This window comes from Otolemur garnettii, unplaced genomic scaffold (genome assembly GCF_000181295.1).
Source record: "Otolemur garnettii isolate 467f Iridium unplaced genomic scaffold, OtoGar3 scaffold00139, whole genome shotgun sequence".
Taxonomy (NCBI): Eukaryota; Metazoa; Chordata; class Mammalia; order Primates; family Galagidae; genus Otolemur; species Otolemur garnettii.
Window position 1 is genome coordinate 146586 of NW_003852534.1, and position 13979 is coordinate 160564.

Consider the following 13979-nt stretch of genomic DNA (forward strand, 5'->3'; position numbering starts at 1 on the left):
CCTTCCCACAGGCCCGACAGCCACCGTGAGGTTCCCGCCGAGTGTCAGATTACCACCCTTCGCAAAAGCTTCTACAGCTCTGCCGTAATTCAGAATTATTACTAAATCCGATACCTAAAATGCAGAAACCCACTTATTTAAAAACAGTTAAGACTAAATAAAGCTTAAATTATATGCTGACTAAAACTTAAATATACTATATGCAATATAGCTGAATTTCAATACAGAGAAAGAACAAGAAAGAAGAGCCATATTTTTATTTGGAGTGATGAGGTGGGAAGCTAATATTGCCACAAGTAATTATAGCAAACCCTCAATGACTATTTGCTATGCACCAAATGTATACCGTGATGTTTACCTGTATCCTCGTCCTTAGTCATCCCAGCACCTGGCAATGATGGTGGTGATTCTGACGCTTCAGGGTTGGTAAGGTTGGGCAACTGGCAGAGCTGATAACTAGGTGTGTGGGGAAGAGCAAACGTGTTCTCTGATCTCCTCATGCCAAACATGCCGTAAGAGCCAGACCCCAAGAACACAGAACTGGGGACTACCGGGGCAAAGGTCCCAAGAGACTGCTGCGCTCATGTCCTGGCTGGGCACTGTTCCTGTTGCCTGGAAGCCTCGCATGGGCACTTCATTGCAGGTCACAGAAGTTAACTATCTCAGAAGGCAAATTGGTTTCCATTACTTAGTACCCACTATCATGACTTAATTTTTTCTCTAAGTAAAGCAAAAACTAGGATGAGATTCGACTATATGTTTGAGGCATGTCTACATGAAGAAAACATTTGTTTCTCAATTTACTGCTATTGTAGTGGACCCCAAGGCCAGAATGGGAAACCAGCAGACCTCAATGAATGGAAAGCTGCCCTTGGGGTGCAGGCCCGTGGCCCACTTACACTCTTCCTTTAGGAGCTGTGTGGCTTGGGTCACTTCAACTGGACTCTGGATCTCCCATTGTCCCACACTGAACACCTGCGCACTAGGACCTCCTTTGTGCAGTGACTGTGAGGCTCGGCTACAAGTGTCACATGCACCTCTAACACTCAGGGCACAATGGTATGGGCTCAGGTGTACTCCACAGCTGCCTCCTGCATGCTGGGTGACCTGGGGCAAATCACAAAGCTACCCAAAGCCTCAGTTTCTATCTCTGTGAAATGGGAATATGAACAGTTACTGCATTTGTGAGACTGCAATCATTTGCAAAGCCTGGCACATTCACCATATTGTGACAAAACATGCAGAGGTCAAACTTACATTTAATAGGTATCTTAACTTATATAGTTATTTGTATATTTCTGCATGTCTTTAAATCAACGTTTTCATCTGAACTACAGAAAAGTCCTATTATTATTTACCAAAGCACATTCCACATGAAAAGACCTAACAAATATGTAGATGGTCAACAAATGTTTAATTTGAATAATTTTATGCAAAAAACCCACTCAAAATACATACGAGAAACTAAATTTACCAGACAACCTGACCATACAAATGCTTTCTTTACCCCGATTCCTGCCAATAATTATTTTTATTTTATGGGCAATTTCTAAGGATTAGAGTGCTGAACAAAATAGAATTCTTTATCATTTCTTATGCAAAATTAAACATTGCCAATGATTGTATAACCTGTATCTTATAAGAATGCATTTTTAGGTAACAAAATTGTCTTGCATAGCTCCTGACACATATTCACCCAGAAAAGGTAAATTTCCACCTGTGACCTTGTAGCTACTCTAGTTGTTATGTTCTTCTTCCACTTAGTGCATCTCAGTACCACAAGCAAGGCAAAGCCTAAGAGTCAACTCTAAAGGAAAAAAGTCAGTCTTTGATTTTTCTATCTGATCTCCACAAGGTAGAGGGAGCCAGGTCAGAATTCTGCAGAAAGCCTGAGGCACCTGGGAGTTCCAGCAGCTCCTGGTTCACTGCTATGGCTGGGCTCAGAGTGAGCAGAAAAACAGACTTTCTCTGAGAAAACGAGCCCAGCATGCAACACAGGAGAATAGTATAACAGCTATTTGAGAACTTGATAAAAGTTTAAGAGGTCTAGATTGAAAGTTAACCATGTTACAGTTTGCAGAGCAAAGTAAGACCAGGTGTCTGACATGGTCAAATTCCAGACTTGGGTGAAACAAGATTGACAGGCTTTGGGCACACACCACATACCTGGACAGATCCAAAGATAAGACATGTTGCAAAGTTTTCAGAGCCACGGGCTGTGCTAAAACTGTCCCTCAAATAAAATATTAACAATATTTAAAGATGGTCTTAACACTACCTTTCCTTAGACCACAGATTTAAAATATCTACTTGTCACAATCTCCACTGTCTTTACCCACATTGCTCCTTAGAACGTCCCCTAGCTGGTCTCTATCCCAGATGCAGGAATCCATGCACTAATTTGGATGATTTTTCAGTACCTGTGAAGTTCCAAGAACTAGGAAGCAATGACTTCCCACCATGTAGAAAAAATGGGAGTCTAAAGGTTAAGATTAATATAAATTACCCCCACACTGGCCTTCCACCTAAGCCTGGGGAATCCCGTACACTAACGCCCCTGGACTAACTAACGACTCTGAAGGTGTGAGAGGCCGGAGAACCACTGCTGGGTGCAATAAGCTGCAAGGAGCAGCCTCAGCCCATAGCTGCTAAGAAGCATTCTTTACACAACTAGTCTCATTAATTAAGAAAACTGACCTTAACACCACATTAAGAACACAAGATTAAGATGACAGCCTTTTTCCACCAGGATTCTGTAAGTCAATGGTTCTCAACCTTCCTAATGCCGTGGCCCTTTAATACAGTTCCTGTATTAAGTGAATTAAGTCCTAATGCTCAAAGGCCTCCACTGCAAGTAATGAGTGAGTATCCCCCAGCTATTCTAGACTAGCAGGTGGGGGCATCCCACATAGTCCCCTCCACTCCCTCCCTCACATTCAAATCATTTTCTGTGTTCTGTAGATCACATGAAGGGCCTAGAGCAAATTCGGGGTCTTCACAGGATTGGATGTATCTGAGTGGAAAGTTTGGGGGAATGTTTGGAGGAAGAAAAACACTGGCTTAGGCACAGAATGATACATTACAGACTTTGGCTCATAACAGGCAAGCTTTGATACCAGCCTCAAGTATCAGAAGGGGAAAGGGTTACTTAAAAATCATCTTGTTCAAGGTCTTTTTAAAATTTTATTTTATAGGCTTACTTCAGGAAGATTAAGTACTTTGCTCAATGTTCTATGACCAATAAAAGAGTTGAAGCTTAATTGAAGTTGAATCCCCATCCTACTATATCATGTGTCTGTAATTCAGAATACCATCTAAAGATTAAAAGGGCTCTTGAGTATTTAAAAATCATTTACAGAACACTTGGTTGACAAGTGAATTTGGAATGGTGTCATGAAGGGTAGCAGACTCTGTCCCCAGCAAAATAATCATACTGGTGAAAATTATTTAAAAAATTAACATCTCTAGAAATTGTCCTAAGAGCATATAGCAAATGAAGAAACATTTATTTAGTGAATGTAGTTAAATCCTGGCAAGAGCAGTGAGAACTGGTGATGTGAGCACAGCCTATGCCCCCCCCCAGGGGAAAATGGAGGCAGGGGCACCAGCTCCCTTCTCCACCTAAGCCTGGGTTACAGAACCTCCTAGGAGGAGCTCAGCATGTTTCTTCTTACAGGTCCATGCTGCAAAGCTCTACCCCAGGCCAGAGCAGGGGAGAGGCCTGCCACACCTTCCTGTACCCAGCATCCTGGAAGCAAGGTGGATGCTGGACCCCAGGGACACAGTCCAGGAATACCAGGAATCCACTCACTTTCTCCCAGCTCACCTGTGGGGCAGCAGCTCTCCAGGAGAGGCATATTGCGAAGACCAGAGGCTGCTATCCCCATCCAGTGTTAGGGCTGCAGTCCAGCCTCTAGCTCCACAGAGCAGCAATGTTAGGCAGACCAAGAACCAGGTTGCAAGCAGAGAGAGCTCCAAAGCTCTCCTCAAGGGAAAGGCCATTTTTTGGAACAAAGAGTGAGGAAGTTCACGGTACTATCAAAAACAATAACACTGGTGAAAAAATAGGTGAGATGAGGCTGGTTGCTCCACAAGAGTAACAAGCTAAATCACAGGTGGTCAAGGAAGTTGACAGGGAGAACAGGAGCCAGCTGAGAAGAGACCCCTGCAGCAGGAACAAGCCTCAAAGGGAGCCTTGCAAAGGACCTACGTCATGTTCTCAAGGCATGTGAGAAATGGTGTGTGACAAAAGACAAACAGCTGGATGGAGACCAGGAGAGAAATAGTGGGCACCGTCCTCTCAGGTGACCTGTGTCCAGGGCTGCACCCTTAGGGGAGTCCCCCCAGAGGGTGGGACAGAAGTCAGACAGGCCACACAAATGCCAAACAAACAAACCAACCAGCAGCAACAAGCCCCAGAATTGAAACAATATATTATCTAAAATATCCAACATTCAACAAAGAATAATAAGTCAAGCAAAGACGCAAAGTATGAATCATACACAGGGGAAAAAGCACACGAGATAACTGCCTTCATATGGTCCAGATATTAGTTTAGCAGACAAAGATTTAGAAATAACAATCATAAATATGTTCAAAGAATTAAAGAATGTTATGCATAAGAAGTAAAAAAAAAAAAAAAGACAATGAGACTGTCTCATCAAATAAAGAATAATGATGAAGAGATAAAATTTATACAAAAGAACCAAATGGAAATTCTGGAGTTATCCAACATGAAAAATTCACTGAAGAGTTCAACAGGAGAGCTGAGTAGGAAAAGTAAAGAATCAGTAGATATGAAGACAGATGAATAGAGATTAAGCAATCTTAAAAACTAAGAGAAAAAGAATGAAGAAAGAATGAACAGAAACAAAGAGAAACCCGAGACACAATTAAGTGCACCAATGATATAAGTGGTAGAAGGTAAGGAAAAAAGAAGACAATATTTTTTTCAAAGAAACAGCAGCTGAAAAAAAAAAAAAGAAAAAAAAAAAAGAAACAGCAGCTGACATTACAGTAAAGAGGTTTAACAAATTCTGAGTAATATAAGTATAGAGACACATCTTAGGTACATAACTGTAAAAATGTTAAAACACAGAGAAAATCTTAAAAGGGGCAAAGAAAAATAACATCACATAAAACAAACCCAAATTAGGTTAATAACTGATTTCTCATCAGAAAAGCAGTAGGATGACAAATCAGAAAGCTGAAAGAAAAAACAGTCAACCTAGAATCCTATATTTAGCCAAATTATCTTTCAAAAATTAAATTGAAATAAAGATATGCCAAGAATAAAAGAAAAATAAAGCTAAGAGAATTTGTGCTAGTAGACCCACTTAACAAGAAATACTGAAAATACTAAACAAAGTTCTTTAGGCTGAAAGTGACTCTAGACAGTAATTCAAATCCACATTTTAAAAAAGTACAGTAAAATTAATAATGTAATTATAAATTATAGTATAATGTATATTTCTTCATCCTCTTAACTGATTTAAGAATAAATTGTTTGAAACAAGTTGTATGTAACTATATTTGGGGGCCAGTAACATACAGAAATGTGATATATTTGATAGTAACAGTTCAGAGGAGTCAGGTGAAGCAAGTCTGCCCTGAAATAAGGAAATGGCACGAGCTGGTGACCTGCGTTCATGGAAACAATTGAATAGAGCCACAAATAGTGAATCAGAAGGCTATTCTAACAAGTTCAGTGAATAAATATTTGCTCTCAGTTCTTCTCTGGATTCCTCCAAAAGACATAAAATTATATCAATTATTAAGTATTGTTAGATATAATATGCATAACAATAGTGCAAAAAAAGAAAGACGAAAAGGCCCTAAAACTATACAGGAGTAATAGTTTTATATGTAATGAATTGAGTTAATGCACATTTTAAATCATTTCTGATAAGCTGACATACCGTAAGCCCTAGAGCAGGAGTGTCCAACCTGCAGTCCAAGCACCACATGCTGATTTTATACGGATTTCATTTGCTTATCTGCATTGTTAGACATCACAAAATGTATGCACAGAGCCTTTTTTTTGCTAATCAGCTTTTGTTAGTGTTCGTATATTTAAAGTGGTCTGAAGCTTCCAACGTGTGGCAGAGGAAAAACGTTTGACACCCACCTTAGAACAACCACTAAGAAAATGACTTAAAAATACACTGATGTAGCAGGCCATATAGCTCATGGGAAGGAGAAGGGAGAGTTATGCTCACAACACTCTGTATTCTCTGGAGAGAAGTGGAGTGGGAGGGGAGGAGATGGGGGAGGCTCGACAGAGGGAGGGTAAAAGGTGGGATCACACCTATGGAACATATGACAAGGGTACAAGTCAAATCTGTGAAATGGAGAACATAGATGTTTCAGCACAATAATCAAGTAAAGGAGGTGAAAGCTACATTGATTGGTTTAATGTCACCACGTTAGATTGTATAAAAAAAATCAGCACATTGTACCCCACATATGCATGAATGCATTCATGATCTATGCGTATTTGACTTAATAAAATTAAAAAAAAGAAACACCTGTGATATAACATCTTGGTAATATTAACACCTTGGTGATAAGGGCATGAGGAAGGGATTTGGAGCTCCTTAACACAAGAGCTTGAGAGATGAGATCATTGGTGATTGGCAGTCTCTACACCTATGATGCAAGTAGCCACGGGATCACGTCTATAAGAAGCTGCAGGAGCAAACAGTTGGGGTGCACACATTCTTTCACGGACTTGCTCACTCTGACTTCTTCGCTTCTCCGGCTCGCAGGGCATCTGCCTGGTGTCTCTCTATGAAGACTGCTAAGACTTACTCTCCTATCAAGACTGTTTCTCTCCCTCAAAAACTATCTTTCTCTCTCTCTCCCTTCTGCTAAGCGCAGTTGATCCCCAGCAAGATAACACGGTGGTCCACATCTAGACAGCAGACAAGCCGGGCCAGAGACCTGGCCAATCCTGGGCCCCAACAAGTGGCAATGAGGATTGGATAGTGGAAGCCACTGGCACACTGATAAGATCATTAAAGAAATTGTAGTGCTACAGTAAAATATGCTCACTGAATTTAAAAGAAAGTACAATAGAGAGATAAAGAATATGAGGACATGAGAAGACACAGCAAAAAAGAAAATCGTAGATTAAGATCCTTAATGAACACAGATGCCATATCTTCAGCAAAGTAATAGCAAAGCAAATCTTATAGCACATCAGAAAGATAAGACACTGTGAGTAAGTGGGTTTTATTGCAGGGATGCAAGGATGGTTCAATGTATGCAAATCAATAAATGTGATTCATCACAAAAACAGAATGAAAAAAAAAACCATATAATGATCTCAATAGATAATGAAAAAGCATTTGACAAAATTCAGCATGTGTTCATGAAAAAAACCCTCAACAAACTAGGCATACGCACACACGCACATATTTATATGACAAATCCATTGCCAATATCACACTGAATCTGGAAAAGTTAAAAGCATTCTCTCTAACAACTGGAAAAAGACAAGAACGCCCACTGTTACCACTTGTATTCAATGTTGTACTGGAAGCCCTAGCTAGAGCAATCAGGCAAGAGAAAGAAATAAAGAGTGTACAAATTGGAAAAGAGAAGTCAAATTATCTCTGCCAGTGATACAATCTCATACCTAGAAAACCTCAAAGACTCTTCCAAAGACCCCTAGATTTGATAAATTTAGAAAAGTTTCAGGATACAAAATCAACATGCAAAAATCTGTAGCATCTCTATATACCTATAGCAACCAAGCTGAGAACTTAATCCCAGTATCTTTACAATATCTTCAAAAAATAAGGTGTCTGGGAATACATTTAACCAAGCAGGTGAAAGAGCTCTGCAAGTAAAACACTGATGCAGAAATCACAGATGATACAGACAAACAGAACATTTCGTGTATGTGGATTGTAAGAATCAATACTGTTAAAATGACCATTCCGCTCAAAGCAATGTACAGATTCATTGTAACTCCTATTCAAAGACCAGTTTATTTTTTTACAAAATTAGGAAAAATAATTCTAAAATTATATGGAATCAAAAAAGAGCCAGAATAGGCAAAGCTATTGCAAGCAAACAGCTACAAGAAATAGCACAAAGCTAGAAGCATCACATTCCCTGACTTCAAATTGCACTACAAGGTGTAGTGACATCTTATAGTGGCATAAAAACTGGCAGATCAACAGAACACACAGAGAACTCAGCAATATAGCCACACACCTAACCCAACTGGTCTTTCACAAAGTAGACAGAAACATACCTCTCACCACATAGAAAAATTAACTCAAGCTGGCCTGAGGCTATAAAATTCCTGAAGAAAATCCTAGGGAAAACTTGTGAACATTGCCCTACGTAAAACACTTATGACTAAGACCTCAAAAGCAAATGAAACAAAAACAAAAGTAGACAAATGGAACTTAAACTAAAAAGCTTCTTCACAGAAGAAGAAGAAATAGTCAATAGAGTAAAAAGACAACCCAGAGGATTAGAGACAAAATGTGCAAACTAGGCATCCAGTGAAGGAGTAACAGCCAGAACCTACAAAGAGCAAACAACTCAGCAAGAGAAAAAGGCATCCCATTAAAAAGTGGGCAATAGAAAAGGTCAACAAACATGAAAAAAATGTTCAACATCATTAATCATCAGAGAAACACAAATTAAAACCACAATGCAATTCTCTTACGCCAATCAGAATGGATGTTATTAAAAAGTAAGAAAATAACAGATGTTGATGAGGATGCAGAGGAAAGGGTATATTTACACATTGTTGCTAGAAATGTAAACTTGTGTGACCTCAGTGGAAAACAGAGTGGACATTTCTCAGAGAACTGGAAATAGAACTACAGTTGATCCAGTGACCTCGCTGCACTGACCTACCCAAAGGAAAAGAAGTCATCGTTTCAGAGACACCTGCACTCAAGTGTTCACCACAACTCTATTCACAAGAGCGAAGACATGGGATCAACCTAAGTGCCCTTCAGTAGATGACTGGATAAAGAAAATGTGTTCTACACATGCCAGGGAGCACTACTCAGCCATAAAGAGGAATGAAATCATGTCATTTGTGGCACAAGGAGGGAACAGGAACAGGAGACCATTATCTTAAGTGAAATAACTCAGGAACAGAAGGTCAAAAACTGCATGTTCTCATGAAGAGAACGAGCTAACGAAAGTATATACATAGAAATGAATAATAAACATTGGATACTCAGAAGTTAAGTGGGTGGGAGGGGCTGAGGGATGACTTGTGGGTACAATGTACCGCACTCTGTGATGGGTGCACTAAAAGCCCAGCCTTCACCACAGTGCAATCTATCTATGCAGCAAAACTGTACCTGCACTCCCTAAATTTGTAAAAACAAAAAAGACGAAATAAACGCAATTTGAAATAGATCTTTAAAGAAGATCTATTGTTCCCTCCCCATTCCCAGCCTTGCAAGAAGTCAGATTGCTGTGGAAAGAGTAGATGGCAACTGAGGAGAATTAGCATCGAGGCGTGGGGTCCACGTGACATATGTGTCTATGGGAGGGGAGATGGGGAGGAGAGATGAGGCAGCTGAGGAAAGAACACCTTCCCCTAGAGGGCCAGAGGGTGACAGGGATATTTTTGAAGGCTTTTATTTGGTACATATAATACAAAAATGCAATCATGATAAACAAAACTAAAATACATTCCTTTTATACTATAGATTTATATAGCATTGAATAAAGAAGGTCAAATAAAGAAGGCAGAGGAGTTAGTCAAGGTATTTCCCTTGAATAAGGATGAGGGAATTTAAAACTATGGCAGCAGAGAAAATTTACAAAAGGATAGCTTAGGGAGAAATTGATTGAATCTTAAGACGAAAATGATTTGAGCATGTTAGGAGATTTGATTTACCAATCCCCGAGCAATAAAGCAGCAGCTGAAAGATTAATACCATGTGTAGGACAGTCCCTGTGTAGCAGACCTCTGTGAACAACACATCCTGCTGTGTGTTTTCTGGTCCTTTTGATGGCTGCTATGATCATGGGGAGAAAAGTTAGACACTGAATAATGTGAAGTTATTTTTTTCTTAAAGACTTCAAAGAGATGCAAATATCATGTTGCACATGATAGTTTATGAATTGTTCAATTAGCAATCCATAAATTGCCAGTTATAGTTTGTCAGATGCTGAGATATATCTGTTAAACAGATGTGCTTAAGACAGAAACAGAAGAAATGGTGAATGAAAGAAATCTTACTCTCAATGAAGAAAAATGGGGTCTATTATAATAGATAGCTTTAGTTACAGATTTATCAAGAAAACTGGCTGGGCACAGTGGCACTTTTGGAGGCCCAAGGCTTGAGTATTTCTTAAAGCTGGGAGATAGACACCAGCCTGCTCAACACAGTTAGACCTCTTCTCTACAAAAGCCCCGGCCTGGCAATGCACACTTATAGTCCTAGCTTCTCAGGAGGCTGAGGCAGGAGGATCACTTGAGCCTAGGAGTTTGAGGTTGCTGTGAGCTGTGACGGTGCCACTGCAGCCTGGGTGACAGAGCAAGGCCTGTAGGGGAGAGGAGAAGGGAAAGAGAGTAGGGGAGAAAGGAGGAGAGACAGAGAAGAGGGAACAATGTTCACAGCTGTCAGTGGTGACATACAAATGCTAGGAAATGCCTTGGTTTGCCTGTGTTGCGTTTCAGGTACTCTTAAGGAATGTGGCCACTGTACATATAAACATGACCCACTCACCTCAATTCCTATTTCAAATCCCCCACCAAGGCCAGCTATCCCAATGGCAGAAGGTGCGGACCATTCTAGTAAGACAGACAAGGAGAAAATGTTGTTCTAACATTAAAACTGCTTCTCATATAAATATGAAAAAGAAAAATGCTAAAATAGAAATAGTATTTCTTTTGAAAATAATAGATATTATTAGATATTAATATTAGGTATTTCTCCCATGTTTAAAAATGTTTTTTAAAGAGTATACAATTTTTTGAAAATCGGAGATATTTGAGGAATATGAGATATTCATGAGTCTCACAGACCCATTTCCTCTAATCTCTCTCCATCAATATGCACAATACCAAACTACTGACTTCCTACATACTGAATATACATGGAATTTGATAATTTCAATCCCCAATACTTTTATAAAATAGTTTAGTTGTAGCTTTAGTCTTTAGTAGAATTTTATTATAGATACAGAGATCCAAAGGATTCAAGAGAATTTATGATCACTTCTAAGGGAAACATAATATTAAATTGTTTCTCTTGTAAATTTCTGAGGTAAAAACTGTTTTAATACCTTTTGTGTCTAGTATAAGAAATAGACTACAAATATAAGCTTATTAAAACTCTAACAAGACAAATTTTACATTTGGAAACTAAGTACAATAATTTCATTTGTCATGATATTTTAGGATTAGAGTGTGCTTATTTTTCCTGATACGGAAACAGTTACATCAAGTGAGCCTGTAAAATATTTTTAATTTATTAGGGGGAGGGTGGGATGGTGTAGCTAAAGCACTTTCTGAAAACATTTAATAACTTTCTAACTGTAATTTTTTTTGCTACTATGCATTCTAGATAATAGGATATTGCTTGAATGTATCCAAACTAATCTCTCTGGGCTTAGAGGAGTTTTGATTACAGAAATTACTGGCTGAAGATCCCAAAGTTGTTTTGTTCCTTGTGTTAGGAACTGTCCCTATGTTAAGTCCCCTGTGTTCCTGGGGGATGTGTCAGGACTTACTTGCATAGCTTTCAAATACCCTCAGCAGAGAAGCTGCAGGTAGGAGATAGAAATTAGGCTTTGAACGAGCAGAAAGGTCTTTCTAGGGTGGAAAAGGACCTTCAGAGCTGGAAACTGAGAGCCTTTCCTCCCTTCATCTGCAGCTACCAGTCAGGGACCTCCTCCAGAGAGCTTCTTACAGACTTTAGGCCCCAGCTTCTATTTCGTTTGGCCTTACTGCTGAAATCTTCCCATGAACACTCGGGCAACTCAATAAGAGACGGCTGTATTTCCACAGCCATGTTCTCATTTACTGTGGGGACACTTTGACAGGAAATAGTGATTTGGCTGACTGATACTAAAGGCCATATGCTCCACAAACACCTGTATTTATTGTCTGTAAGTGTCCCAGTCTTCCTCTCAAAATTATCTATGCTAAAAAACAGCTATTATTAGAAAAATGTGTTCACTTATGTGACTGAACAGCAAATGTTAAGTTGGCATAAAAAGCACTTCGGTTGGTTGTGACACACCTACATACATTTTAAATATTACTATAAATGCTGGTTCTTTCCTGTCAAATATATTTTGATTTCATCTCTGAAAAATCAAGTAATAGATTTTACCCAAGAAAACCAAATTATACTGTTCAGATATAATTTTGCCTTGGTGGAAATTCTTCAAATGTCACTGTTTTCATGATCTACTGCAGAGACAGAAAGGTCCACAGATGGCCCCTTATGTTCATGTCAATTTCCATAAAACAAGGCAGCTGTACCACTAAGTTGAGGAGTAAGGATTCATATCTAATGGAAATGCATATACCATCATGTTTAAATATTTCCCCATGGAATAATTAACAACATATACACAAAACAAGGTCAGATTTACTCATTGGGTCTTGCCTAAAACTTGGGGGCACTGTTGCCCCCACTGGGCTGTGCAGCCTATGAAATGCTCTGTACTCCTCTAGTGAGCAGAAGTCAGCTTACTCCCATCCGGACGCCGCGCCAGCACGATGCCGCTGCCTCCTCTGGCTGTCACCAGGAACCCAGCCTTGACCACAGACAGGACTGCGAGTCCTTTTGCCTTGGCGATTATGTGGGCTGTCAAATCAAAGCGACAGGTAGATAAGCGCTCTTTACACAGACAGGTGGGCTGTGCCAGACTCTGCAGGGACAGAGGGTTGTGCCGGCCCCAGGGTGCTCGTGGTAATCCCCAGGGCAAGCGGAAAAGAACTGAGAATAAAACTGTCACGCTGCAGATGGGCACAAGGCCTATCTACTCCTGCCTCTTCTTTCAATGTTGTCATTTTTGCAGTGCTAAACGCACCATTATAAATATTCCCAATCCTGCAACTGCCAAAATAAATCAGATATCTGAATGAGATTTTATTGATATCTAGTAGCAGGGTGAATATACTGGCAATTTCAGTTAATTCAGAACATAATGCACAATTTAAAAAATAAAAGTTACCATTTTCAAAGAAATTAAGATACATGCAGTATTAAAGAGAAACTTAAATGAACAAAAGATAGTGTAAGGGAGAATTTTCATCTTACAGCTTTACAGCTAAGTCCGTCTCTCATTAATGTAAAATGTTGAATTCAAAAACAGAAAAATTAAGCAATTTGCCTCATTAAAGAGTTATTTTAAGTTTATAAATAATATTCTTTGATAGTTAAGTGGCATTTTTAATGACTAGTACCCTGAAAATTGAATTCAATTTACAAATTATTCACTTATACATATTTCAGATATTCATTACATAAAATGATGATTAATTTGTGTATACATAGTTTCTCACTATTCTATAAATTTATTACACAACAGTACATCTTTCAAACTAACAAGGGAAGCCTAAAAATATAATTGTATGATAGTTTTAATTATCATTTTTATCAAATAGTCTATCAAGGAAGTGAAATCAACATACAAAAAAGGTTTTGTAGATGCCTCTAGAAAACACTAAACTTCTATGTGATTATGCCACCATTTCAAAATTTAAATTAATAACAGGCTCTTGGAAATCATTCATCCAAGAGCATGAAAAGGTTAACAAGTGTAATCCTTGTGGAGTTGTTTTTAATTAAGTGAGGCATGAAAGAAGGTTGTGTTCTTAGACAGCAATCTACTAAGTGTACTTTCTTTTTCTTTTTTTTTTTTTAGAGACATAGTCTCACTTTGTCACCCTCGGTAGAGTGCTGTGACATCACAGCTCACAGCAATATCCAGCTCTTGGGATTAGGCGATTCTTTTGCCTCAGCCTCCTGAGT

At 39.1% G+C, this 13979-nt stretch overlaps 1 protein-coding gene across 1 annotated transcript in view; it reads right to left on the reverse strand.

Moving 5' to 3' along the window:
- Window positions 1–13979, reverse strand: part of SH3YL1 (SH3 and SYLF domain containing 1) — a 48479-nt gene that overhangs the window by 15739 nt on the left and 18761 nt on the right. The window contains exons 3-5 of the mRNA XM_023518426.1: window positions 12696–12809; window positions 10719–10783; window positions 3–114 (exon numbers count right to left, since the gene is read on the reverse strand). Coding sequence (XP_023374194.1) covers window positions 3–114; window positions 10719–10783; window positions 12696–12809 — 291 coding nt within the window. The remainder of the gene's footprint in view (window positions 1–2; window positions 115–10718; window positions 10784–12695; window positions 12810–13979) is intronic.